Raw genomic sequence first — 25,153 nt, forward strand, 5'->3', positions numbered from 1 at the left:
ACAAGCCATAATGTTGTGAGAGTGAAATTATGTCTAAGTCCAGCTTTGGTACATTTGAAGCAACTCTGAAACTTAACCTAAGCGTTTTTCGAAGCTACTTTTTGGCTAACTTCTTATAGGAAGGTCTAGGAGCTCTGAAAATGAATGTGTGCATCTTTCACTCTTCCCAAGGGACTTAAAAGAATTTTGTGATATTTTTTATTAAAATGGTGTATAAGGGTATATATATAAATATATTTTATGCACTGTATATGAGCTGGCGATTTCTAAGTCTGTAGTTCCGAGAGGGGGTAACCAGGCTCACTAATAAAGGTCAAGCCACTTGGCTGCCAGAATGCCCTGCTTCAGCACAGACCAGAAAGGCATTGTGATAAGCGTATCACCGGTATAGTCAGGGGTTAATGGGAGTCGTCCCCGTCCCCCCAGTATACGCCCAGAACCATGGACCCGGTACTTGTGGTTCGGACTGTCTCCAAAGAGCCATAATGTTGTGAGAGTGAAATTATGTCTAAGTCCAGCTTTGGTACATTAGAAGCAACTCTGAAACTTAACCTAAGCGTTTTTCGAAGCTACTTTTTGGCTAACTTCTTATAGGAAGGTCTAGGAGCTCTGAAAATGAACGTGCGCGTCTTTCACTCTTCCCGAGGGACTTACAGTAGAAGAATTTTGTGATATTTTTTATTAAAATGGTGTATAAGGGTATATATATAAATATATTTTATGCACTGTATATGAGCTGGCGATTTCTACGTCTGTAGTTCCGAGAGGGGGTAACCAGGCTCACTAATAAAGGTCAAGCCACTTGGCTGCCAGAATGCCCTGCTTCAGCACAGATCAGAAAGTCATTGTGATAAGCGTATCCCCGGTATAGTCAGGGGTTAATGGGAGTCGTCCCCGTCCCCCCAGTATACGCCCAGAACTATGGACCCGGTACTTGTGGTTCGGACTGTCTCCAAAGAGCCATAATGTTGTGAGAGTGAAATTATGTCTAAGTCCAGCTTTGGTACATTAGAAGCAACTCTGAAACTTAACCTAAGCGTTTTTCGAAGCTACTTTTTGGCTAACTTCTTATAGGAAGGTGTAGGAGCTCTGAAAATGAACGTGCGCGTCTTTCACTCTTCCCGAGGGACTTAGAAGAATTTTGTGATATTTTTTATTAAAATGGTGTATAAGGGTATATATATAAATATATTTTATGCACTGTATATGAGCTGGCGATTTCTAAGTCTGTAGTTCCGAGAGGGGGTAACCAGGCTCACTAATAAAGGTCAAGCCACTTGGCTGCCAGAATGCCCTGCTTCAGCACAGACCAGAAAGTCATTGTGATAAGCGTATCCCCGGTATAGTCAGGGGTTAATGGGAGTCGTCCCCGTCCCCCCAGTATACGCCCAGAACCATGGACCCGGTACTTGTGGTTCGGACTGTCTCCAACCAGCCATAATGTTGTGAGAGTGAAATTATGTCTAAGTCCAGCTTTGGTACATTAGAAGCAACTCTGAAACTTAATCTAAGCGTTTTTCGAAGCTACTTTTTGGCTAACTTCTTATAGGAAGTTCTAGGAGCTCTGAAAATGAACGTGCGCGTCTTTCACTCTTCCCGGGGGACTTAGAAGAATTTTGTGATATTTTTTATTAAAATGGTGTATAAGGGTATATATATAAATATATTTTATGCACTGTATATGAGCTGGCGATTTCTAAGTCTGTGGTTCCGAGAGGGGGTAACCAGGCTCACTAATAAAGGTCAAGCCACTTGGCTGCCAGAATGCCCTGCTTCAGCACAGACCAGAAAGGCATTGTGATAAGCGTATCCCCGGTATAGTCAGGGGTTAATGGGAGTCGTCCCCGTCCCCCCAGTATACGCCCAGAACCATTGACCCGGTACTTGTGGTTCGGACTGTCTCCAACCAGCCATACTGTTGTGAGAGTGAAATTATGTCTAAGTCCAGCTTTGGTACATTAGAAGCAACTCTGAAACTTAACCTAAGCGTTTTTCGAAGCTACTTTTTGGCTAACTTCTTATAGGAAGGTCTAGGAGCTCTGAAAATGAATGTGTGCATCTTTCACTCTTCCCGAGGGACTTAGAAGAATTTTGTGATATTTTTTATTAAAATGGTGTTTAAGGGTATATATATAAATATATTTTATGCACTGTATATGAGCTGGCGATTTCTAAGTCTGTAGTTCCGAGAGGGGGTAACCAGGCTCACTAATAAAGGTCAAGCCACTTGGCTGCCAGAATGCCCTGCTTCAGCACAGACCAGAAAGGCATTGTGATAAGCGTATCACCGGTATAGTCAGGGGTTAATGGGAGTCGTCCCCGACCCCCCAGTATACGCCCAGAACCAATGACCCGGTACTTGTGGTTCGGACTGTCTCCAACCAGCCATACTGTTGTGAGAGTGAAATTATGTCTAAGTCCAGCTTTGGTACATTAGAAGCAACTCTGAAACTTAACCTAAGCGTTTTTCGAAGCTACTTTTTTGCTAACTTCTTATAGGAAGGTCTAGGAGCTCTAAAAATGAACGTGCTCGTCTTTCACTCTTCCCGAGGGACTTAGAAGAATTTTGTGATATTTTTTATTAAAATGGTGTATAAGGGTATATATATAAATATATTTTATGCACTGTATATGAGCTGGCGATTTCTAAGTCTGTAGTTCTGAGAGGGGGTAACCAGGCTCACTAATAAAGGTCAAGCCACTTGGCTGCCAGAATGCCCTGCTTCAGCACAGACCAGAAAGGCATTGTGATAAGCGTATCCCCGGTATAGTCAGGGGTTAATGGGAGTCGTCCCCGTCCCCCCAGTATACGCCCAGAACCATGGACCCGGTACTTGTGGTTCGGACTGTCTCCAACCAGCCATAATGTTGTGAGAGTGAAATTATGTCTAAGTCCAGCTTTGGTACATTAGAAGCAACTCTGAAACTTAATCTAAGCGTTTTTCGAAGCTACTTTTTGGCTAACTTCTTATAGGAAGGTCTAGGAGCTCTGAAAATGAACGTGCGCGTCTTTCACTCTTCCCGAGGGACTTAGAAGAATTTTGTGATATTTTTTATTAAAATGGTGTATAAGGGTATATATATAAATATATTTTATGCACTGTATATGAGCTGGCGATTTCTAAGTCTGTGGTTCCGAGAGGGGGTAACCAGGCTCACTAATAAAGGTCAAGCCACTTGGCTGCCAGAATGCCCTGCTTCAGCACAGACCAGAAAGGCATTGTGATAAGCGTATCCCCGGTATAGTAAGGGGTTAATATGAGTCGTCCCCGTCCCTCAGTATACGCCCAGAACCAATGACCCGGTACTTGTGGTTCGGACTGTCTCCAACCAGCCATACTGTTGTGAGAGTGAAATTATGTCTAAGTCCAGCTTTGGTACATTAGAAGCAACTCTGAAACTTAACCTAAGCGTTTTTCGAAGCTACTTTTTTGCTAACTTCTTATAGGAAGGTCTAGGAGCTCTAAAAATGAACGTGCGCGTCTTTCACTCTTCCCGAGGGACTTAGAAGAATTTTGTGATATTTTTTATTAAAATGGTGTATAAGGGTATATATATAAATATATTTTATGCACTGTATATGAGCTGGCGATTTCTAAGTCTGTGGTTCCGAGAGGGGGTAACCAGGGTCACCAATAAAGGTCAAGCCACTTGGCTGCCAGAATGCCCTGCTTCAGCACAGACCAGAAAGTCATTGTGATAAGCGTATCCCCGGTATAGTCAGGGGTTAATGGGAGTCGTCCCCGTCCCCCCAGTATACGCCCAGAACCATGGACCCGGTACTTGTGGTTTGGACTGTCTCCAACCAGCCATAATGTTGTGAGAGTGAAATTATGTCTAAGTCCAGCTTTGGTACATTTGAAGCAACTCTGAAACTTAACCTAAGCGTTTTTCGAAGCTACTTTTTGGCTAACTTCTTATAGGAAGGTCTAGGAGCTCTGAAAATGAATGTGTGCATCTTTCACTCTTCCCAAGGGACTTAAAAGAATTTTGTGATATTTTTTATTAAAATGGTGTATAAGGGTATATATATAAATATATTTTATGCACTGTATATGAGCTGGCGATTTCTAAGTCTGTAGTTCCGAGAGGGGGTAACCAGGCTCACTAATAAAGGTCAAGCCACTTGGCTGCCAGAATGCCCTGCTTCAGCACAGACCAGAAAGGCATTGTGATAAGCGTATCACCGGTATAGTCAGGGGTTAATGGGAGTCGTCCCCATCCCCCCAGTATACGCCCAGAACCATGGACCCGGTACTTGTGGTTCGGACTGTCTCCAAAGAGCCATAATGTTGTGAGAGTGAAATTATGTCTAAGTCCAGCTTTGGTACATTAGAAGCAACTCTGAAACTTAACCTAAGCGTTTTTCGAAGCTACTTTTTGGCTAACTTCTTATAGGAAGGTCTAGGAGCTCTGAAAATGAACGTGCGCGTCTTTCACTCTTCCCGAGGGACTTACAGTAGAAGAATTTTGTGATATTTTTTATTAAAATGGTGTTTAAGGGTATATATATAAATATATTTTATGCACTGTATATGAGCTGGCGATTTCTACGTCTGTAGTTCCGAGAGGGGGTAACCAGGCTCACTAATAAAGGTCAAGCCACTTGGCTGCCAGAATGCCCTGCTTCAGCACAGATCAGAAAGTCATTGTGATAAGCGTATCCCCGGTATAGTCAGGGGTTAATGGGAGTCGTCCCCGTCCCCCCAGTATACGCCCAGAACTATGGACCCGGTACTTGTGGTTCGGACTGTCTCCAAAGAGCCATAATGTTGTGAGAGTGAAATTATGTCTAAGTCCAGCTTTGGTACATTAGAAGCAACTCTGAAACTTAACCTAAGCGTTTTTCGAAGCTACTTTTTGGCTAACTTCTTATAGGAAGGTGTAGGAGCTCTGAAAATGAACGTGCGCGTCTTTCACTCTTCCCGAGGGACTTAGAAGAATTTTGTGATATTTTTTAATAAAATGGTGTATAAGGGTATATATATAAATATATTTTATGCACTGTATATGAGCTGGCGATTTCTAAGTCTGTGGTTCCGAGAGGGGGTAACCAGGCTCACTAATAAAGGTCAAGCCACTTGGCTGCCAGAATGCCCTGCTTCAGCACAGACCAGAAAGGCATTGTGATAAGCGTATCCCCGGTATAGTAAGGGGTTAATGGGAGTCGTCCCCGTCCCTCAGTATACGCCCAGAACCAATGACCCGGTACTTGTGGTTCGGACTGTCTCCAACCAGCCATACTGTTGTGAGAGTGAAATTATGTCTAAGTCCAGCTTTGGTACATTAGAAGCAACTCTGAAACTTAACCTAAGCGTTTTTCGAAGCTACTTTTTTGCTAACTTCTTATAGGAAGGTCTAGGAGCTCTAAAAATGAACGTGCGCGTCTTTCACTCTTCCCGAGGGACTTAGAAGAATTTTGTGATATTTTTTATTAAAATGGTGTATAAGGGTATATATATAAATATATTTTATGCACTGTATATGAGCTGGCGATTTCTAAGTCTGTAGTTCCGAGAGGGGGTAACCAGGGTCACCAATAAAGGTCAAGCCACTTGGCTGCCAGAATGCCCTGCTTCAGCACAGACCAGAAAGTCATTGTGATAAGCGTATCCCCGGTATAGTCAGGGGTTAATGGGAGTCGTCCCCGTCCCCCCAGTATACGCCCAGAACCATGGACCCGGTACTTGTGGTTCGGACTGTCTCCAAAGAGCCATAATGTTGTGAGAGTGAAATTATGTCTAAGTCCAGCTTTGGTACATTAGAAGCAACTCTGAAACTTAACCTAAGCGTTTTTCGAAGCTACTTTTTGGCTAACTTCTTATAGGAAGGTGTAGGAGCTCTGAAAATGAACGTGCGCGTCTTTCACTCTTCCCGAGTGACTTAGAAGAATTTTGTGATATTTTTTATTAAAATGGTGTATAAGGGTATATATATAAATATATTTTATGCACTGTATATGAGCTGGCGATTTCTAAGTCTGTAGTTCCGAGAGGGGGTAACCAGGCTCACTAATAAAGGTCAAGCCACTTGGCTGCCAGAATGCCCTGCTTCAGCACAGACCAGAAAGTCATTGTGATAAGCGTATCCCCGGTATAGTCAGGGGTTAATGGGAGTCGTCCCCGTCCCCCCAGTATACGCCCAGAACCATGGACCCGGTACTTGTGGTTCGGACTGTCTCCAACCAGCCATAATGTTGTGAGAGTGAAATTATGTCTAAGTCCAGCTTTGGTACATTAGAAGCAACTCTGAAACTTAATCTAAGCGTTTTTCGAAGCTACTTTTTGGCTAACTTCTTATAGGAAGTTCTAGGAGCTCTGAAAATGAACGTGCGCGTCTTTCACTCTTCCCGGGGGACTTAGAAGAATTTTGTGATATTTTTTATTAAAATGGTGTATAAGGGTATATATATAAATATATTTTATGCACTGTATATGAGCTGGCGATTTCTAAGTCTGTGGTTCCGAGAGGGGGTAACCAGGCTCACTAATAAAGGTCAAGCCACTTGGCTGCCAGAATGCCCTGCTTCAGCACAGACCAGAAAGGCATTGTGATAAGCGTATCCCCGGTATAGTCAGGGGTTAATGGGAGTCGTCCCCGTCCCCCCAGTATATGCCCAGAACCATTGACCCGGTACTTGTGGTTCGGACTGTCTCCAACCAGCCATACTGTTGTGAGAGTGAAATTATGTCTAAGTCCAGCTTTGGTACATTAGAAGCAACTCTCAAACTTAACCTAAGCGTTTTTCGAAGCTACTTTTTGGCTAACTTCTTATAGGAAGGTCTAGGAGCTCTGAAAATGAATGTGTGCATCTTTCACTCTTCCCGAGGGACTTAGAAGAATTTTGTGATATTTTTTATTAAAATGGTGTTTAAGGGTATATATATAAATATATTTTATGCACTGTATATGAGCTGGCGATTTCTAAGTCTGTAGTTCCGAGAGGGGGTAACCAGGCTCACTAATAAAGGTCAAGCCACTTGGCTGCCAGAATGCCCTGCTTCAGCACAGACCAGAAAGGCATTGTGATAAGCGTATCACCGGTATAGTCAGGGGTTAATGGGAGTCGTCCCCGTCCCCCCAGTATACGCCCAGAACCAATGACCCGGTACTTGTGGTTCGGACTGTCTCCAACCAGCCATACTGTTGTGAGAGTGAAATTATGTCTAAGTCCAGCTTTGGTACATTAGAAGCAACTCTGAAACTTAACCTAAGCGTTTTTCGAAGCTACTTTTTGCTAACTTCTTATAGGAAGGTCTAGGAGCTCTAAAAATGAACGTGCTCGTCTTTCACTCTTCCCGAGGGACTTAGAAGAATTTTGTGATATTTTTTATTAAAATGGTGTATAAGGGTATATATATAAATATATTTTATGCACTGTATATGAGCTGGCGATTTCTAAGTCTGTAGTTCCGAGAGGGGGTAACCAGGCTCACTAATAAAGGTCAAGCCACTTGGCTGCCAGAATTCCCTGCTTCAGCACAGACCAGAAAGGCATTGTGATAAGCGTATCCCCGGTATAGTCAGGGGTTAATGGGAGTCGTCCCCGTCCCCCCAGTATACGCCCAGAACCATGGACCCGGTACTTGTGGTTCGGACTGTCTCCAACCAGCCATAATGTTGTGAGAGTGAAATTATGTCTAAGTCCAGCTTTGGTACATTAGAAGCAACTCTGAAACTTAATCTAAGCGTTTTTCGAAGCTACTTTTTGGCTAACTTCTTATAGGAAGTTCTAGGAGCTCTGAAAATGAACGTGCGCGTCTTTCACTCTTCCCGGGGGACTTAGAAGAATTTTGTGATATTTTTTATTAAAATGGTGTATAAGGGTATATATATAAATATATTTTATGCACTGTATATGAGCTGGCGATTTCTAAGTCTGTGGTTCCGAGAGGGGGTAACCAGGCTCACTAATAAAGGTCAAGCCACTTGGCTGCCAGAATGCCCTGCTTCAGCACAGACCAGAAAGGCATTGTGATAAGCGTATCCCCGGTATAGTCAGGGGTTAATGGGAGTCGTCCCCGTCCCCCCAGTATATGCCCAGAACCATTGACCCGGTACTTGTGGTTCGGACTGTCTCCAACCAGCCATACTGTTGTGAGAGTGAAATTATGTCTAAGTCCAGCTTTGGTACATTAGAAGCAACTCTCAAACTTAACCTAAGCGTTTTTCGAAGCTACTTTTTGGCTAACTTCTTATAGGAAGGTCTAGGAGCTCTGAAAATGAATGTGTGCATCTTTCACTCTTCCCGAGGGACTTAGAAGAATTTTGTGATATTTTTTATTAAAATGGTGTTTAAGGGTATATATATAAATATATTTTATGCACTGTATATGAGCTGGCGATTTCTAAGTCTGTAGTTCCGAGAGGGGGTAACCAGGCTCACTAATAAAGGTCAAGCCACTTGGCTGCCAGAATGCCCTGCTTCAGCACAGACCAGAAAGGCATTGTGATAAGCGTATCACCGGTATAGTCAGGGGTTAATGGGAGTCTTCCCCGTCCCCCCAGTATACGCCCAGAACCAATGACCCGGTACTTGTGGTTCGGACTGTCTCCAACCAGCCATACTGTTGTGAGAGTGAAATTATGTCTAAGTCCAGCTTTGGTACATTAGAAGCAACTCTGAAACTTAACCTAAGCGTTTTTCGAAGCTACTTTTTGCTAACTTCTTATAGGAAGGTCTAGGAGCTCTAAAAATGAACGTGCTCATCTTTCACTCTTCCCGAGGGACTTAGAAGAATTTTGTGATATTTTTTATTAAAATGGTGTATAAGGGTATATATATAAATATATTTTATGCACTGTATATGAGCTGGCGATTTCTAAGTCTGTAGTTCCGAGAGGGGGTAACCAGGCTCACTAATAAAGGTCAAGCCACTTGGCTGCCAGAATTCCCTGCTTCAGCACAGACCAGAAAGGCATTGTGATAAGCGTATCCCCGGTATAGTCAGGGGTTAATGGGAGTCGTCCCCGTCCCCCCAGTATACGCCCAGAACCATGGACCCGGTACTTGTGGTTCGGACTGTCTCCAACCAGCCATAATGTTGTGAGAGTGAAATTATGTCTAAGTCCAGCTTTGGTACATTAGAAGCAACTCTGAAACTTAACCTAAGCGTTTTTCGAAGCTACTTTTTTGCTAACTTCTTATAGGAAGGTCTAGGAGCTCTAAAAAATGAACGTGCGCGTCTTTCACTCTTCCCGAGGGACTTAGAAGAATTTTGTGATATTTTTTATTAAAATGGTGTATAAGGGTATATATATAAATATATTTTATGCACTGTATATGAGCTGGCGATTTCTAAGTCTGTAGTTCCGAGAGGGGGTAACCAGGCTCACCAATAAAGGTCAAGCCACTTGGCTGCCAGAATGCCCTGCTTCAGCACAGACCAGAAAGGCATTGTGATAAGCGTATCCCCGGTATAGTCAGGGGTTAATGGGAGTCGTCCCCGTCCCCCCAGTATACGCCCAGAACCATGGACCCGGTACTTGTGGTTCGGACTGTCTCCAACCAGCCATAGGGCCTCATGCAGTAAGCGTTGATAAGGTATTTTTCGGCATTTTATAGCCAAAATTGGGTTTGAGATTCAGTAAGCGCCGATAAGTGCTTGATTTCGGCAGGTTTCGTAGCCGATAATTTTGTTATGGCCAATCGGCTGCCGATAAGCCTGTTTTCGCCACTGATCGCCACTTTTTTAAATCGGCTGGATTCAAGAAACAAAATCAGCTTATCGGGGCTGATCGGCACTACGAAATTGAGATGTTATGGCCAATTTCTCCCGCCAACTAAAGTTGGCAGTTTGGAGGGGAGAACGATCGCTAAGCCTGCCGGAACTGCACTTAGAAAAAAAAAATCTTCTGTACATCAATGGAATCTATGGAGCGGTGACGTATAACAGTACAATACTGTTTACGTTTCATTGCTCACAATACAAACGTCATTTGCATTACAGTGTGGGGGCATTCCCTGCATTGTGTCACAGCTGACGTGTATTATTTGCATGACATTGTACATTTACATGTTTTCAGCCTTTGCGTGTCACATTACTCATCATGTGATGATGTGTCAAGGGAAAAAACTATACTCAACTCTTAAAGGAGAACCTCACATCATATCACACATTTTACTGAACTGAGCGACAATTCTTTACATGATGTTACACATGTCACACATACACCGTATATTCATGTTCCTTTACATTACACAATGCTTGTAATGTGTGACGCATCTTTAAACGTTCATGTACATCTTTATTCTCATGTTTACATCTAGTTTTGGTCCTCCCTATTTTCATGACGTCACTTATTGGACGCTCAATCACATTGCATGTTTACATTGTAACCGTTGCATTACAAGCACTTCAACCTAACTTCTACACACATGTACTGTAATTCATCATTGTGACACCTTGTAAACTCATTCTATAGCAACTATCCTCATTACAGAAATGCATGCATATGCACACGAAAATTCATTGTTGTCAACATGTGACAATAACATGGCTAATTACACATGTTACACCAAACTTTTCCCACGTCAATCTCAGCCTTTTTGTCTAATTACATGACTGACTGTTGCGTTCAGAAGTTTTACATGCATTGCACATTACACTATTTATTTTCAAGCAATCTTTGTACAAAGCTTCACGTCACATCATTGGCAAATATCATCATTCCCTGCAGAATACACACAACAAATACTTCTAAGAACAACTGTACACAGCTTGCCACAGAAGTACTTTATTATGTTAATGTAACACCTTGCATTTTACTATGTCACCTGACATCATCACATACCTATTTAAAGGACGCCCATTACCTGCTCATTCACAGCTACTCATTTCAAAATGTTGCGATTGTTTAGGAGACGGAGGAACATTCTTTTCTATGACATGCTTGCTGATCAAGAGAATCATATAGGGCAAGGGAGGGACAGACCGAGGGACAGTGACAGGGACAGGCACGCGGATACGACAGGGACAGGGAGAGGGACAGGCCGAGGGACAGGAGATCAGAGGAGAAGACAGAGGAGACAACTTGTGCCTCGTCCGCGTGTGTACAGGGAGAGAACCCTGTTAGATGGGATGAGTGAGGAGGAGATAGTAAGTCGCTATCGTTTGAGTTCAGCAGCAATCTTATCTCTTTATTAGGAGATAAGGGGAGATTTAGATTTTTTCACAGCCAGAGGTCGTGCAGTCCCTGGGCTTGTTAAAATGCTGTGCTCATTACATTATCTTGCTTCCGCGTCATACCAGACAACTGTGGGCATAGTGGGCGGGGTCTCGCAATCTACATTCTCGCGGGCCTTTACCCAGTTTCTCTATGCACTAAATAGACGCGCTAGGAATTATATTCAATTTCCTACAGAGGCAACAGAGTGGCTGGAAGTCAGGACTGGCTTTTATAATATAGCAGGGATACAATGTGTGCTGGGTGCAATCGATTGCACACATGTTGCTTTGATTGCACCTAGTCAGAGTGAGCATGTGTACTGCAATCGTAAGCACTACCATTCACTCAATGTACAGGTGGTATGTGATGCCACGATGAGGATAATGCATGTGGTACCCAAATTCCCTGGTTCCAGTCACGATTCCTCTATCCTGAGGAACTCTTCAGTCTTCCATGCGTTCGAAGAGGGACGTTTTGAACATGGTTGGCTGCTGGGTGAGTACAGATTTAGATGTTATACACTGGCGACACACTTTATTCGAGCTCGGCTAGTCCCACGAATTCGGGTATACCCGGGTGTATTGAGGTTTGTGACTGTTTTCTGCCCGAGTGCATTGAGGTATTTTCCAGGCAGGGATTGAAGCATTTTATTCCCGCTGACTGCAATACTGCACAGTATATATATATATACTGCATTACAATTCATGAATTTATGCCATCTGGTAGACACGCGAAGCATTGCAGCCTATTAAATCCTAATCATTATCATTTAACAGATCAGCCGCCCATCAGCCAGGCATGAACCCAGGCTGGGAAGGCAAACGCAACGGGGCTTGTCAGAGGTGAGGAGCGGCGCATTCCAGGTATCTGCCAGGTACATACTGGGTATTTGCTCGAATAAAGTGTGTCGGTGCAGTAACACAAAACACATTTTTCTTTAGGAATGTTGGCATTGTAGAATTTGATCACTAATGTCAGCTTATGTGTGCTCCATTCATTATAGGTGACTCAGGATACGGAATTAGGCCGTGGCTCTTGACTCCGGTGCTAAACCCTGAAACTGAAGCAGAGGAGAGGTACAATGCAGCCCATATATCTACAAGATCTGTTATAGAGAGGACATTTGGCCTACTCAAGACCAGATTTAGGTGTCTGGACAGAACTGGTGGTGCTCTTCTATACAAGCCTCAAAAAGTGTCTGATATTATCCTTGCCTGTTGCATTTTGCACAATGTTGCACTCAGGCACAATGTACAATCAGACCTAGCTGAGCCTTTGGTAGACGAGCATCCCACCCATGTAGCTGCTGAAAATGAACAAACAGCCAGTGGTGGCCAGACACGCCAGAATCTCATCAATTCATTTTTTTCTTGTAAGTAAAAACAGATATGTACCTAGTACTACTTTTATAGTTTAATTATGTTATATTAACAATAATGTTTTTTTATATAACCTTCTGTTAGGACACAGATGAATATGGGTTGCACACCTTTCTTTTCTCTGCTGTGTGCACAAAGGGATGTGGCACCGGTATGTTATTGTTGCACAGGTTATATAATCCCTCTTCCATTGTACATTAGTTGTGTGTATGTGAATACAACTGGGGTAACAAAGCACTAATATTTTAGCATTGTGTTGTTCCTTATGCAAAGACAATACACATAGTATGCCCATAGTCATTCATTATTCTAGTATGCTTACATACAATGGTATTGGTGCAGTGTAACATGTACATCCAGATGATGTGTACACCAGGCTGCTTTACATGTTGAATGTCATTAAATATACATGGTGTTGCACATTGAACAGCAAATACACACTTTGCTGTGTTGCTTACGGTACTGAAGATGGCATGTCAATGTTTGCAATTTACATATTGTTCCATTGCATTATAGGTATATCTCCAGTATGACTGATCATGGTATGTATATTTGCTGACATCTGGCATAAGATGTGCCTACCACAATATTCGTATAAGTATTTGAAGTGAAAACCCAACATATTGGTTTAAAGAAAAATGTAACATACATGTACTTTCTGTATCATGTACATGCATGTAGCTACTATTGAGGTTTCATGTGCATTGTATTAGAAAATGATTACTCCCATTTCATCACATTTTATGTATGTTCCCTTATAAATTCCATTAATGTAATATAGATGTGTTTGGAGAAAAGGGGATAACTGTACTTATTTGTTTACTTACGGGAGATCATTCATCACGGATGCAATTGAGTGATCATAACACTCCATGCATGAATGCCTGTAATCACAACAATGCGTAGTACATCTTATATTTTGCAATGTAGGTGATTATTAATGCTAGAAATTAATAGGCAACATTAATTAAAATTTGACACATGTTTATGTATAAGTCACACGTGTGTGGATGTGACCTACATGTAACAAGTGGCAAAGTGTAAACAAAACCACAATTTTGTCCCAAATGTTACTGTAATGTAGCATTTATAATTTCCCACAATTAGAATGTTGGTAATATTTTTGGAATGTAATTCACGTCACTTCATCATTATCATGATGATAATTATCAAGTATTCTCTAAATATAAACGTCAATCACGTGCACATTAGCATAGGCACACTTTTTAACACAACTGTTTGTGTCTGTATCAATTTGTGTAGGATCCATGTATAACATCGACAAATGAGAACAGCAGGTTTATTATGGTAGCTTATAGCATCATATTCACTGTACTATTTATTTATATAACGTTTAATAAACACAGTAAACTATAGTTAGTTAGGTAAATGAAATATACACAGAAACGTACTTCATTACATGATGTTGATGTAATATTCAGAACATCATGCATTGGAGGGGACCACAACATCTAGCCAATAACATTATTTGCTACAGTCCCAAACCATTTTATCAACATACCCATGTAACAAGAGATTTTTATCAAGAAATGGCTAGTTGGTTGTAAGTGTCCTTTACATTGGGAGAAGGAGTGGCTCAGTGAGTAAAGACACACACTGGCACTGAGAGTTTGAAGCAGGGGAGTCTGGTTCAATTCCCGGTGTCGGCTCCTTGTGACCTTGGGCAAGTCACTTTATCTCCCTGTGCCTCAGGCGGCAAAAAATAAATTGTAAGTTCCACGGGCCAGGCACCTCAGCCTGAAAAATGTGTCTGTAAAGCGCTGCGTACAACTAGCAGCGCTATACATGAACATGCTCATATTATTATTATTATTATTGTTACATAGTTTCGACAGTCATACGTTCCATTACACAATAGAATACACAAATGTGTTAGCAGAGTGGGAATGGTTGTTATATATAAAACACACCATGCCATAAAATGTTAGTAGTAATTAAAGAACACTCAAGAAAAATTCATGAGGCACTGTTTTTCAACATCATTATGTTAATTAAGTGCTTATGCAATATAGGCATAAGGGTATCACATTTTTAATTGTTTGTTAATAAGCGCTGCAAGCAATATAAAATTAGTTCCATATGTAGTATAGTAGTCGGTGGCTCCTCCTCACAATCATCTCATATAAAGGTAGACTCTTCTGAAATCATACATTGATCCGATTGTATCTTCCCCGACATCTCTGAAATACAGCAAACACATGATGGTCAAAGATGGCACCTTACTAGATATGTATCCGTGACAACGCGTTACGCAGCTCTATATGATTGTGTAGATACACACGTCAGTCACTTATATGTTAGAAGTACAAGTGTACATCAGTATGTAATCTTTCATTAAAGTAGTAGCAGGCATAACTATGTATATGAAGTGAACGTTGCCTGTATACTGAAAAATGTGCGCGCACATCTTAGTGTGCGCACGCACTTCACGCTTGGGTTGACTAACTGTTAGCGCATGTGCAAACCAATGCGTACGTTGTGCGTTCAATACATGTTGAAAATACCAGTAAACATAAAATCTTTATTTCAAATACAATGAAGACGAAACTACATTCGTTCTAAACGAGTACATCTGTATTCTTTTTAAACAGACGTGTTTGGACAGAAAGCACGGCCGATAACACAATGCGCAAATGCAATACGTGTGACGTCATGTTAAGCCAGCGTGAAACGCACGCTAACACTCCTCCCACTCAATTAACATTCGGCTAACGCCCAGTGTACGCCTACAAACACTGAGCCGCACGCATGACACACTGCAGTTACCGTTATTATAACAAAACAAGACAGCCAATAGGCTTTGAGGCGCGCATGTCGCTTGGGGGCGGGACTTACATCCGTAATCCTTTTTAAGGACGCCTTGGCCCATGACAAGGGTCCCACGTCATACGTGGTGGACCCGGTTTTTTATTTTGTAGATGTTGCATGATAACAAAACAGGTATGTGTTAGAGTTATGGTAAAATGTTGCTAATATGTTTAAAGGGATAGGAAAGTACGTATATTTATTCCGTCAGCAATGTGTACTACTCTTTCAGGTTCTACTATATTGTATTAGGAAACAATTTGTTTGTGATCACTACATGTTATGCAGTCTGCAATGTTACGCTGTATCCACGCATTGAAAGTGAAAATGGTAGTTACAAAAAAAAAAAAATTTAAACGCAGAGTCAACGCATAACGATTGTTATATTTACCATTCTTCTAGAATTAACTCTTCGTCTGCCTGCAACTGGTCGCTCCAGAAATGCAAGGCATTTTCATCCACGCTTGACCCAAACGCTGAATCCAGTATGACACACATCTCCTCCATGAAGCGCTCATAGGAATCGCCACTGCTTTCTTCAAACAATTGGTCCGGAGGTAGGTTCATTTCTTCGGGTACCCATTCCAATGCATATTCAGCTGAAAGGCTTGGTACATAATCATAGTAGTTATGTTCTTGTACAATGTGGGTTTCAGGAATGGAGGGTGCAGATATTGCAGCAGGTATCGATTCACACGGAACAGTAGTAGCGGATCCATTGCTATTGGCATTAGGAATAAATATGCCATTAAGCACAATATGTGTGCCCTCTTTCACGGTGAAATGTTTTTCCTTGGCAATCTTCCAGAAACCATACCTGTCTTCTAGCTTATCCTGCACACGTTCAAAACAGTCATTAGTTGATAAAGTGAATCTTACTGAGGAATTAAAATTGCGCGCATGCCCACGTTCTTGGTAATAAGGATACTTGGCTCGAATCAAATCATAGATTTGATGTGTGTTCGCTTTGTGTCCGCAAGTGGACAAAATCGCTTCTGCTATCATGAATTTATACCCTCTGTGCGGATTCATATTCTTTACGAATTCATCAGCCATTGCAGATTAACACAAAAGATGTGTGCAGGTCTCTGTTCTTTACTCATAAGAATGAAAGTGGTCAATGCCTAACAATTTGCTGTGTTTCCTTTTCAAGGTCAAAAAAAGTATCAACTTTTACTCCTTTTTTGAAGCACCAATTGGATATGTAGAATGAATTGGTTGAACGTTTGTGGTTTCTGATAGCCGTTTGTCTGACAAACATGTATCATTTTTTTATCTCGTTTCTCACAACATTCCTAGACTTTTAATTAAGTAACATTGTGGTTTCTTGAAAAATAAAATAGAGCACTGTGTGAAAATAGTGCTTACACAGCCATATAATGAAATACACACACCTGCAAAAGGAAAAAAAAAAATTCCGCATAAATTTCTGTGTGTATTTGAAAGTCTGGTTAACTCCCTGTCTGCATCAGTTTAAGTACGTGTGTATATATATATATATAAATATATCTCTCTCATAAATATATATGTATATAAAGTGTATATTGTACTATATGTATATTGTGTATATATATATATATATATATATATATATATATATATATATATATATATATATATAACAAAAAGCAGCAGCCAGCACTCCAAGCAACAAATGTAAAGTCAAGGTGCATGCTCCATAGAAATCAATATAGAAACCCTGTCTTCCCATAAGAGAAGGCACAAAAGCAGCAACACTCAGATAAAGCAAAAAGACATGTATTAGCAGTTACAAAACAGCACACTATAAACCCAACGTTTCGGTCCTAGGCAGGACCTTCCTCAGGGGGGTGCTACCAGACAATGACACCCAGAGAACATATATACCCCATAGTTCACCATGTGAGGACAATTAGAGGCAGCTAATTGTACAATCCTGGAGCTCCACGAGTGCAATCAGTGTATGAGGTAGTACGGCGGCCATCTTGGAAAGCAGGAGACAGAGCAATGTATGCTATCTCACATGGGCAGATGAGTACAGGCTCCCCCGGTGGACAAAAAAATCCTAGCGTCCAATGTTGCTAGGAAACGCATGTGTGGCGTCATAAAGTCCTGGGAAGTCAGCTCAAAGTAAAGTTGCGCATGTGCAAGGCTCTCTGACAGCACCAGAACGTCACGCCGATCTGGTACCCCATTCAGTGTCAATTGCATCAGTGTGGCAGCTCCCTAAAGAAAATGACAGTGAAGGAACAAGTGAATCAACACATAAGGGGAATAAAAACAATTTCCAGAGCTGAGGGTGACTGTTTAGATGGCAAGGGGAGGGAGGGCAAGGGGAGGGAGGGAGGGCAAGGGGAGGGAGGGATAACAAGGGAAAGGAGGAGGTAGAGCAAAAACATGCATATAAATTAGGCAATTGTAAATGGCATACTGGCTAAATATTAATATTCAGTACTGCACCATTGGGTAACAATATTGCAAAGTCCTGGCGATGGAAACCTAATTGAGAGCATCTATGCATTACTGAAGAGAAAAGGACACAGAACAAAAATTCAAAAGATGCAATCACAAAAAACATCCTAATTTGAAATCTTCATTTAGTCCTCGCGGAGCCATTGTGTTCAGTTCAAAAATCATGCGAGTTTCAAGTTGTAACAGCAATTTGCCCCTGTCTCCTCCACGGGGGCCAGCATGTGCTTGCATGATGGGCATGCATCGTAGCGTTGCCAAGCTATGCTTGTGATCTTTAAAATGTCTCGCTACCGGTTGCAGTTTGAGATCCTCATTATTCGTACTGTCAAGTAATGCCTTCCTGATGGAGGAGCGGTGCAAGCTCATACGCTCCTTCAACATACGTGTGGTTTTACCAATATAATACAGGTCACATGGACACCGGATGATGTATACAACGAATTTACTCTCACAGTTCATGTAATCCTTTATTTTAATGGCTTTTCTTTCTACAATGTATGGGCACAGCGATGGGGTCTAACATGGCCCATCGTATGCCAATCTGTTTATGTCCCAATATGAACAAACCCATATCCTGTATGATTCCCCATATGCTAATAATATCAGGACATATATGAGATATATTGACGATCTGTTCCTGATATGGGATGGCTCTGAAGCAGACCTGTTGCAATTTTTGGAATACCTGAATTCTATTCCATCAAACATAAGATTTACCCTCAACTACAGCAATGAGCAGATCGTCTTTCTTGACACTGTTGTTTACAAGGGACCTACCCGGCTGCTGACGAAGATTCATCATAAAGCAATGGACAGAAATACCCTACTTCTGGCCAGTAGTCACCACCCTGTTGCTCTGAAGAAGGGGTTGCCGTATTCTCAATTTCTTAGGGTCTTGAGGATCACCAGTAGGAGTGACGAGTGTGAGGAAGCGCTACAGTGTATGACACACAGGTTCCTTGCAAGAGGTTATAACCACAAAGAGGTCAAAGAGGCCTTAGCCAAGGCAAGAAGGTTTTCCCGTGATCAACTCCTCAAACCAACCATCCAAACCAGCACTTCAGATCGTTTTGGGATTAATACCACTTTTAGTACTTCATCATGTACTATTCGTAGAAGTATCACGAAACACTGGCACATCTTGGAAAACGACAAAAGAATTGGGAAAACCTTCACCAAACCACCATTATTCTGTTACCGCAGGGGGCAAAACATAGGTGACCTATTGACACAGGCAGATCCGGTATCCAAGTATGCCAGCCCTACGAATTGGCTCTCCAAAACTCCCGGTGTACACAAATGTCATGGCTGTATAAACTGTCAACACATGATATTGGGGAAAAGCTTTGTCCATCCACACAGTGGAAAAGCCATTAAAATAAAGGATTACATGAACTGTGAGAGTAAATTCGTTGTATACATCATCCGGTGTCCATGTGACCTGTATTATATTGGTAAAACCACACGTATGTTGAAGGAGCGTATGAGCTTGCACCGCTCCTCCATCAGGAAGGCATTACTTGACAGTACGAATAATGAGGATCTCAAACTGCAACCGGTAGCGAGACATTTTAAAGATCACAAGCATAGCTTGGCAACGCTACGATGCATGCCCATCATGCAAGCACATGCTGGCCCCCGTGGAGGAGACAGGGGCAAATTGCTGTTACAACTTGAAACTCGCATGATTTTTGAACTGAACACAATGGCTCCGCGAGGACTAAATGAAGATTTCAAATTAGGATGTTTTTTGTGATTGCATCTTTTGAATTTTTGTTCTGTGTCCTTTTCTCTTCAGTAATGCATAGATGCTCTCAATTAGGTTTCCATCGCCAGGACTTTGCAATATTGTTACCCAATGGTGCAGTACTGAATATTAATATTTAGCCAGTATGCCATTTACAATTGCCTAATTTATATGCATGCTTTTGCTCTACCTCCTCCTTTCCCTTGTTATCCCTCCCTCCCCTTGCCCTCCCTCCCTCCCCTTGCCCTCCCTCCCCTTGCCATCTAAACAGTCACCCTCAGCTCTGGAAATTGTTTTTATTCCCCTTATGTGTTGATTCACTTGTTCCTTCACTGTCATTTTCTTTAGGGAGCTGCCACACTGATGCAATTGACACTGAATGGGGTACCAGATCGGCGTGACGTTCTGGTGCTGTCAGAGAGCCTTGCACATGCGCAACTTTACTTTGAGCTGACTTCCCAGGACTTTATGACGCCACACATGCGTTTCCTAGCAACATTGGACGCTAGGATTTTTTTGTCCACCGGGGGAGCCTGTACTCATCTGCCCATGTGAGATAGCATACATTGCTCTGTCTCCTGCTTTCCAAGATGGCCGCCGTACTACCTCATACACTGATTGCACTCGTGGAGCTCCAGGATTGTACAATTAGCTGCCTCTAATTGTCCTCACATGGTGAACTATGGGGTATATATGTTCTCTGGGTGTCATTGTCTGGTAGCACCCCCCTGAGGAAGGTCCTGCCTAGGACCGAAACGTTGGGTTTATAGTGTGCTGTTTTGTAACTGCTAATACATGTCTTTTTGCTTTATCTGAGTGTTGCTGCTATTGTGCCTTCTCTTATGGGAAGACAGGGTTTCTATATATATATATATATATATATATATATATATATATATATATATATATATAAATATATATATAAAATATGCAGGAGTACACACAACATATTGATGGCAGTAAGTAGGCCTTGTATGAAACCTATTTAAATGGTGATAAACATGAGTGAATTAAGTAATAAACATTTGTTTGAGCCCAATACTGTTAGAGGCTCACAGTTAGTATAGTTCTCAAACATTAGGCCTGTATTATAAAAATAGTGTCTTTTCACAAGGAAGCATGAAGTGTATTTTTTTTGTAAATACATATATACCAGTTTACATAGTACTATATATACATACACACACACACTGTGTGTGTGTGTGTGTGTGTGTACATATATCCATACATACTACATATTTATTAGTATACATTCAGAGATGTTCTTGAAACACGAACACATAAATGATTAAAGGACAACATTACAATGGGCAAGCAAGGCCAAGGTAAGTAATATTTTACACATAATCCTGCTGTACACGGACAAGAAAGATGTTTGCAGTTAAATAGATGTGTGTTTTTAATTGCATGTGAATAATATGCACATGCAATGATTACATCAAGTAACACACCCAAATACAATGTTTTGCAGGTAAGTCAATGGCAGCTTCTCTAAACATAGCAACTGGCTCCTGCTGGACCATTACTGAACAGACGATTAATACATCAATATTTATAACACTATTCATTAATTAGGACTGTTAACATTTCCAAAACTTCACGTGTACAAGAACATACTTGAAAGTTTGGAAACAACACAGTCTTCAGCATACTGCACCGACACACTTTATTCGAGCAAATACCCAGTATGTACCTGGCAGATACCTGGAATGCGCCGCTCCTCACCTCTGACAAGCCCCGTTGCGTTTGCCTTCCCAGCCTGGGTTCATGCCTGGCTGACGGGCGGCTGATCTGTTAAATGATAATGATTAGGATTTAATAGGCTGCAATGCTTCGCGTGTCTACCAGATGGCATAAATTCATGAATTGTAATGCAGTATATATATATATACTGTGCAGTATTGCAGCCAGCGGGAATAAAATGCTTCAATCCCTGCCTGGAAAATACCTCAATGCACTCGGGCAGAAAACAGTCACAAACCTCAATACACCCGGGTATACCCGAATTCGTGGGACTAGCCGAGCTCGAATAAAGTGTGTCGCCAGTGTACATACAATATTAATTAGATAATCTGAAGTCAACAAAACAAGGCCAAAGACATATTTAGTGAATTATAACATTTATTTTTTTTGTTCCTTTTGAGAGCGAGTAACAGGCCTGCTTGTTGTCTCTTGCATTTTCCTTTTTCGTTTTGCAACAACTTTAGCCACAACAGAGCCACTTTGAGTGGCCTCTGGCACTTCACGGGCAGGGCTTGTGGCCAGTGACTCAACTACAGGGCTTTTGGGCAGTGACTGTTCACCGACAGGGCTTTTGGGCAGTGACTGTTCACCTACAGGGCTTTTGGGCAGTGACTCACCTACAGGGCTTTTGGGCAGTGACTCACCTACAGGGCTTTGGGCAGTGACTGTTCACGGACAGGGCTTGTGCCCACTGACACATGTGAGCAAGTTGGTAGACACTGCACAAGTGATGGTTGGTCTGATTCATGTGTGTCTTTTTTTGTTTGTGTCCAAAAACTGGTCAGTAGTAACTGCTTGTGCTGTTTTGTTTTTGTCGCCTCCTTTGTAGGTGTCAGCTGCTGATTTTGTACAGATGGCAGCGGTAGGATGTCGTCAGGAACCTGCACAGCAATGTCTGCTACTTGACCGGTAACATTCGGACCTGGGGAATGAAGATCAGATGCATGTGGTGAAAACTGACCAGCATCTAAGGATCCTGCCTGTGAGGTGTTGAAGTTGAATTGTGGTACATTAGTCATTCTCAAGTAATTTGCTTGGGTTTGCTGAACAACTAATGCTTCGAATGAGGTGTTGATTTTTTGCAACTGTTTAGGCACTTCAATGAAGACTCTGTGGAGATGTGCCAATTGTGATACTGTTTCTTCCTGCAGTGCAATCATCCTTTCCAGCACTGTCATCAGGTCAGAATGGCGACGATTTTCTGCTTCCACAATTTTTCCCTCAGAAGCTACAATTGCATCGTATGTGGTAGTTGATGGACGATTTGGCGGTAAAACAGTTTCAATTGGAACCTCTTCATGCTCACTTGATTGTATTTCTGTGTCTATGGCGGCATCATCATCATCATCATCCTCATCATCATGTTCTAAAAATAAATGTACACATTATTAAATGGCATGTTAATCTCTGCTGTGTTACTATGTAATTCTACTGTGTCATAAGTAACACCTAACATGTTTCCATACGTTTTATAACCTCACATTAAAAACTACCTTGACTTACGAATAATGTTTGGACTCAGTATGAAATATGAATGAATGAAAACTTGCTCTAAACTCAGAAGTCCTACATGATAGTTAACATCACTAACACAATACATGTTGCCTTACACTTACTTTTCACTGACACTAAGTAATCCTATTTAAAGAAGATGTGCAAAACAAATAATGAACATGACAACATAACATATAGAAGTGCACATATTATATGGCCACCAACTGATACACTCACCATCTAGGTGTGTTGAGCTGCATGACCCAGGTGAAGACACTTGTTCCATCTCAGGTGACACATGTCCTCCAGGGGCAACTATATATAACAATAACATTAGTTTTACATTTACATGTGTAAATATTGAACAAACACTTATTGTATGTTCTGTATTTATGAGTACCTAACAGCATCAGTTCCTTAACAGAAAATGTGTTTGTGAAAGTGAACATAAATAGTTGTAATAACAATGTACATGCCTGTGTACTTAGAACTTTTGAGTTCCCTAACATACAACATACTATGTTTCTGCAGTAATGCGTGAGGATAAATAGATTACATTTGTACATAAAAATCATATGTTGTGTAGTCATATCAGTATCATAATGTACATAACTATCATGAGATGAACATTCACAATGGTTATCATGAAGGTGGTCATATTGCAAAAAGTTTTGTTTTTGGTACAGGATATGTGTGGTACATTAATAGAAGATGTGGCACACCTGAATGTGGCTGTCACTCAACAAGACAACACATGCAGTGTGTGATAATGTGTCGTTGATAGTAGTTCAACTATAGATATGAGTGAACTAATGTGTGACGTACGGTTTGATAACTAATGAGTTGTTGGGGCATTTAGTAGCTAGAGTTAAGCTTTCAAATGAGTGTGATTAACTTCAGTTGTGCTAGTCAGGTTGTAAGAACGGTATTCCCTTCCCCAAAAAGCCTAATCAGCCAGACCTTTCAATTACTTCAAACAGGTGAAAATGGTGTGAACTAAGTTGACTCTAAGATGAGCCTGTAATTTGTGTGTGTGCTGAACCCCACCCCCTCTGTTGAAGTGTATGCTGTGATGAGATATTAATTGCAGCTGCTTTAACACAATGGTAGAGGAGCTAAATAGTCGTCTGCAGTGTTTAAGTTATGAACACAATGACATAACATATGCTACGTGTGCCTCATTATGCTGTCTGTATATGACATAAAGCAAAAATGGACCTTTTCATAAACAACTATAGATGTGTTGGTGCAAGTGATGTTTGTAGGCCGTTGCATGCAATATATTTGATGCATGTTTAAAATAGGCAGTAATGTCGTGTTTGTAGGAGTAAAATAAATAAAATACACAATAATATTATACATATTTATGTTCTGTACCTGTAGCTAGTAATAATTTCTCATTAGCATGTGTTACACATGTGTGCTACCCTGTTGTTCCCCATCTTTGCCCACCATAAATTGCTTCCAATGCAGCAAAGCATTGTGGGAATTCACATGCAAATGAGCACGCAATGCAACGTGGTATATTAGTTACTGCTTTTAGTAGGACTACAACAGATATGTCTAATTTGACACACACACACACACACATATATATATATATATATATATATATATATATATATATATATATATATATATGAGACACAGAGAAACAGACATATACATATATAGATGTAGGTATGTTTATATTGGGAAGACACTATAAAAAGCTGCGGAAATATGCAAAATAACTTTAAACAACGACACGCCTAGTACAGTAATATTTCTCACCTGGTGGAAATTGTGAGGGATAAATTCCAATATCACGGTCACCAGCCAATCCCTCCACGACGATGGGAAGTAATTTTCCCCGAAGCAGCTCCTCCAATGGAGTTAATATCAGACGTTGTGGTGTCGGCCCACCTCCAGTGCCAGTAGCATGCACGCGTTGGTCTTGTATTTTCCTTTTTAATTTTGACCTAATATCGTCAAATCTCTTGTGACAATTCCGCTTGTCCCTGACATGATTCCCACACACATTGACACCAATGACTATTGTGTCCCACATTTCTTTTCTGCTTGATGCACTTGTCCGCCCTTGAAAAACATAGAAAATATATGAGGTAAATTAATAATAATACAAGCACCAGTTTCCTACACTGCTAGCTGTTCCAAGAGATAGCAAACATGCTATTTTAGGTGTAATATGTGAAGCACATGAGCATTCACTACTAAACCTGTACATGTAAGCAAGCTTGCATTCATATTGTATGCAGTTATGGCAAATTGACAGCCTGTGTTTAGTTGTCCTTGTAACGCATGATAAAAAGCTGTGTTTCCACACTAATTAACATAGAAAGAT

General features: G+C 41.2%; 1 protein-coding gene across 1 annotated transcript; it reads right to left on the minus strand.

The window, feature by feature from the left end:
• Window positions 1-21,709: 21,709 nt before the first annotated feature.
• On the minus strand, window positions 21,710-23,185 carry LOC142464545 (uncharacterized). The gene is made up of 2 exons (XM_075567917.1): window positions 23,047-23,185; window positions 21,710-22,681 (listed from the first exon to the last, which is right to left on the minus strand). The coding sequence occupies exons 1-2, from the start codon at window positions 23,141-23,143 to the stop codon at window positions 21,960-21,962; spliced, it is 819 nt and encodes a 272-aa protein (XP_075424032.1). The 5' UTR covers window positions 23,144-23,185; the 3' UTR covers window positions 21,710-21,959.
• Window positions 23,186-25,153: the final 1,968 nt, after the last annotated feature.

This window comes from Ascaphus truei, chromosome 13, assembly GCF_040206685.1.
Source record: "Ascaphus truei isolate aAscTru1 chromosome 13, aAscTru1.hap1, whole genome shotgun sequence".
In the NCBI taxonomy this organism is placed as follows: Eukaryota; Metazoa; Chordata; class Amphibia; order Anura; family Ascaphidae; genus Ascaphus; species Ascaphus truei.

Coding starts and splice junctions, on each gene's coding strand:
- LOC142464545 (XM_075567917.1), bottom strand. CDS start 23,143: ATGTTATTGTTATATATAGTTGCCCCTGGAGGACATGTGTCACCTGAG. Junction 22,682..23,046: donor CAGCTCAACACACCTAGATG/GTGAGTGTATCA, acceptor ATTTATTTTTAG/AACATGATGATGAGGATGAT.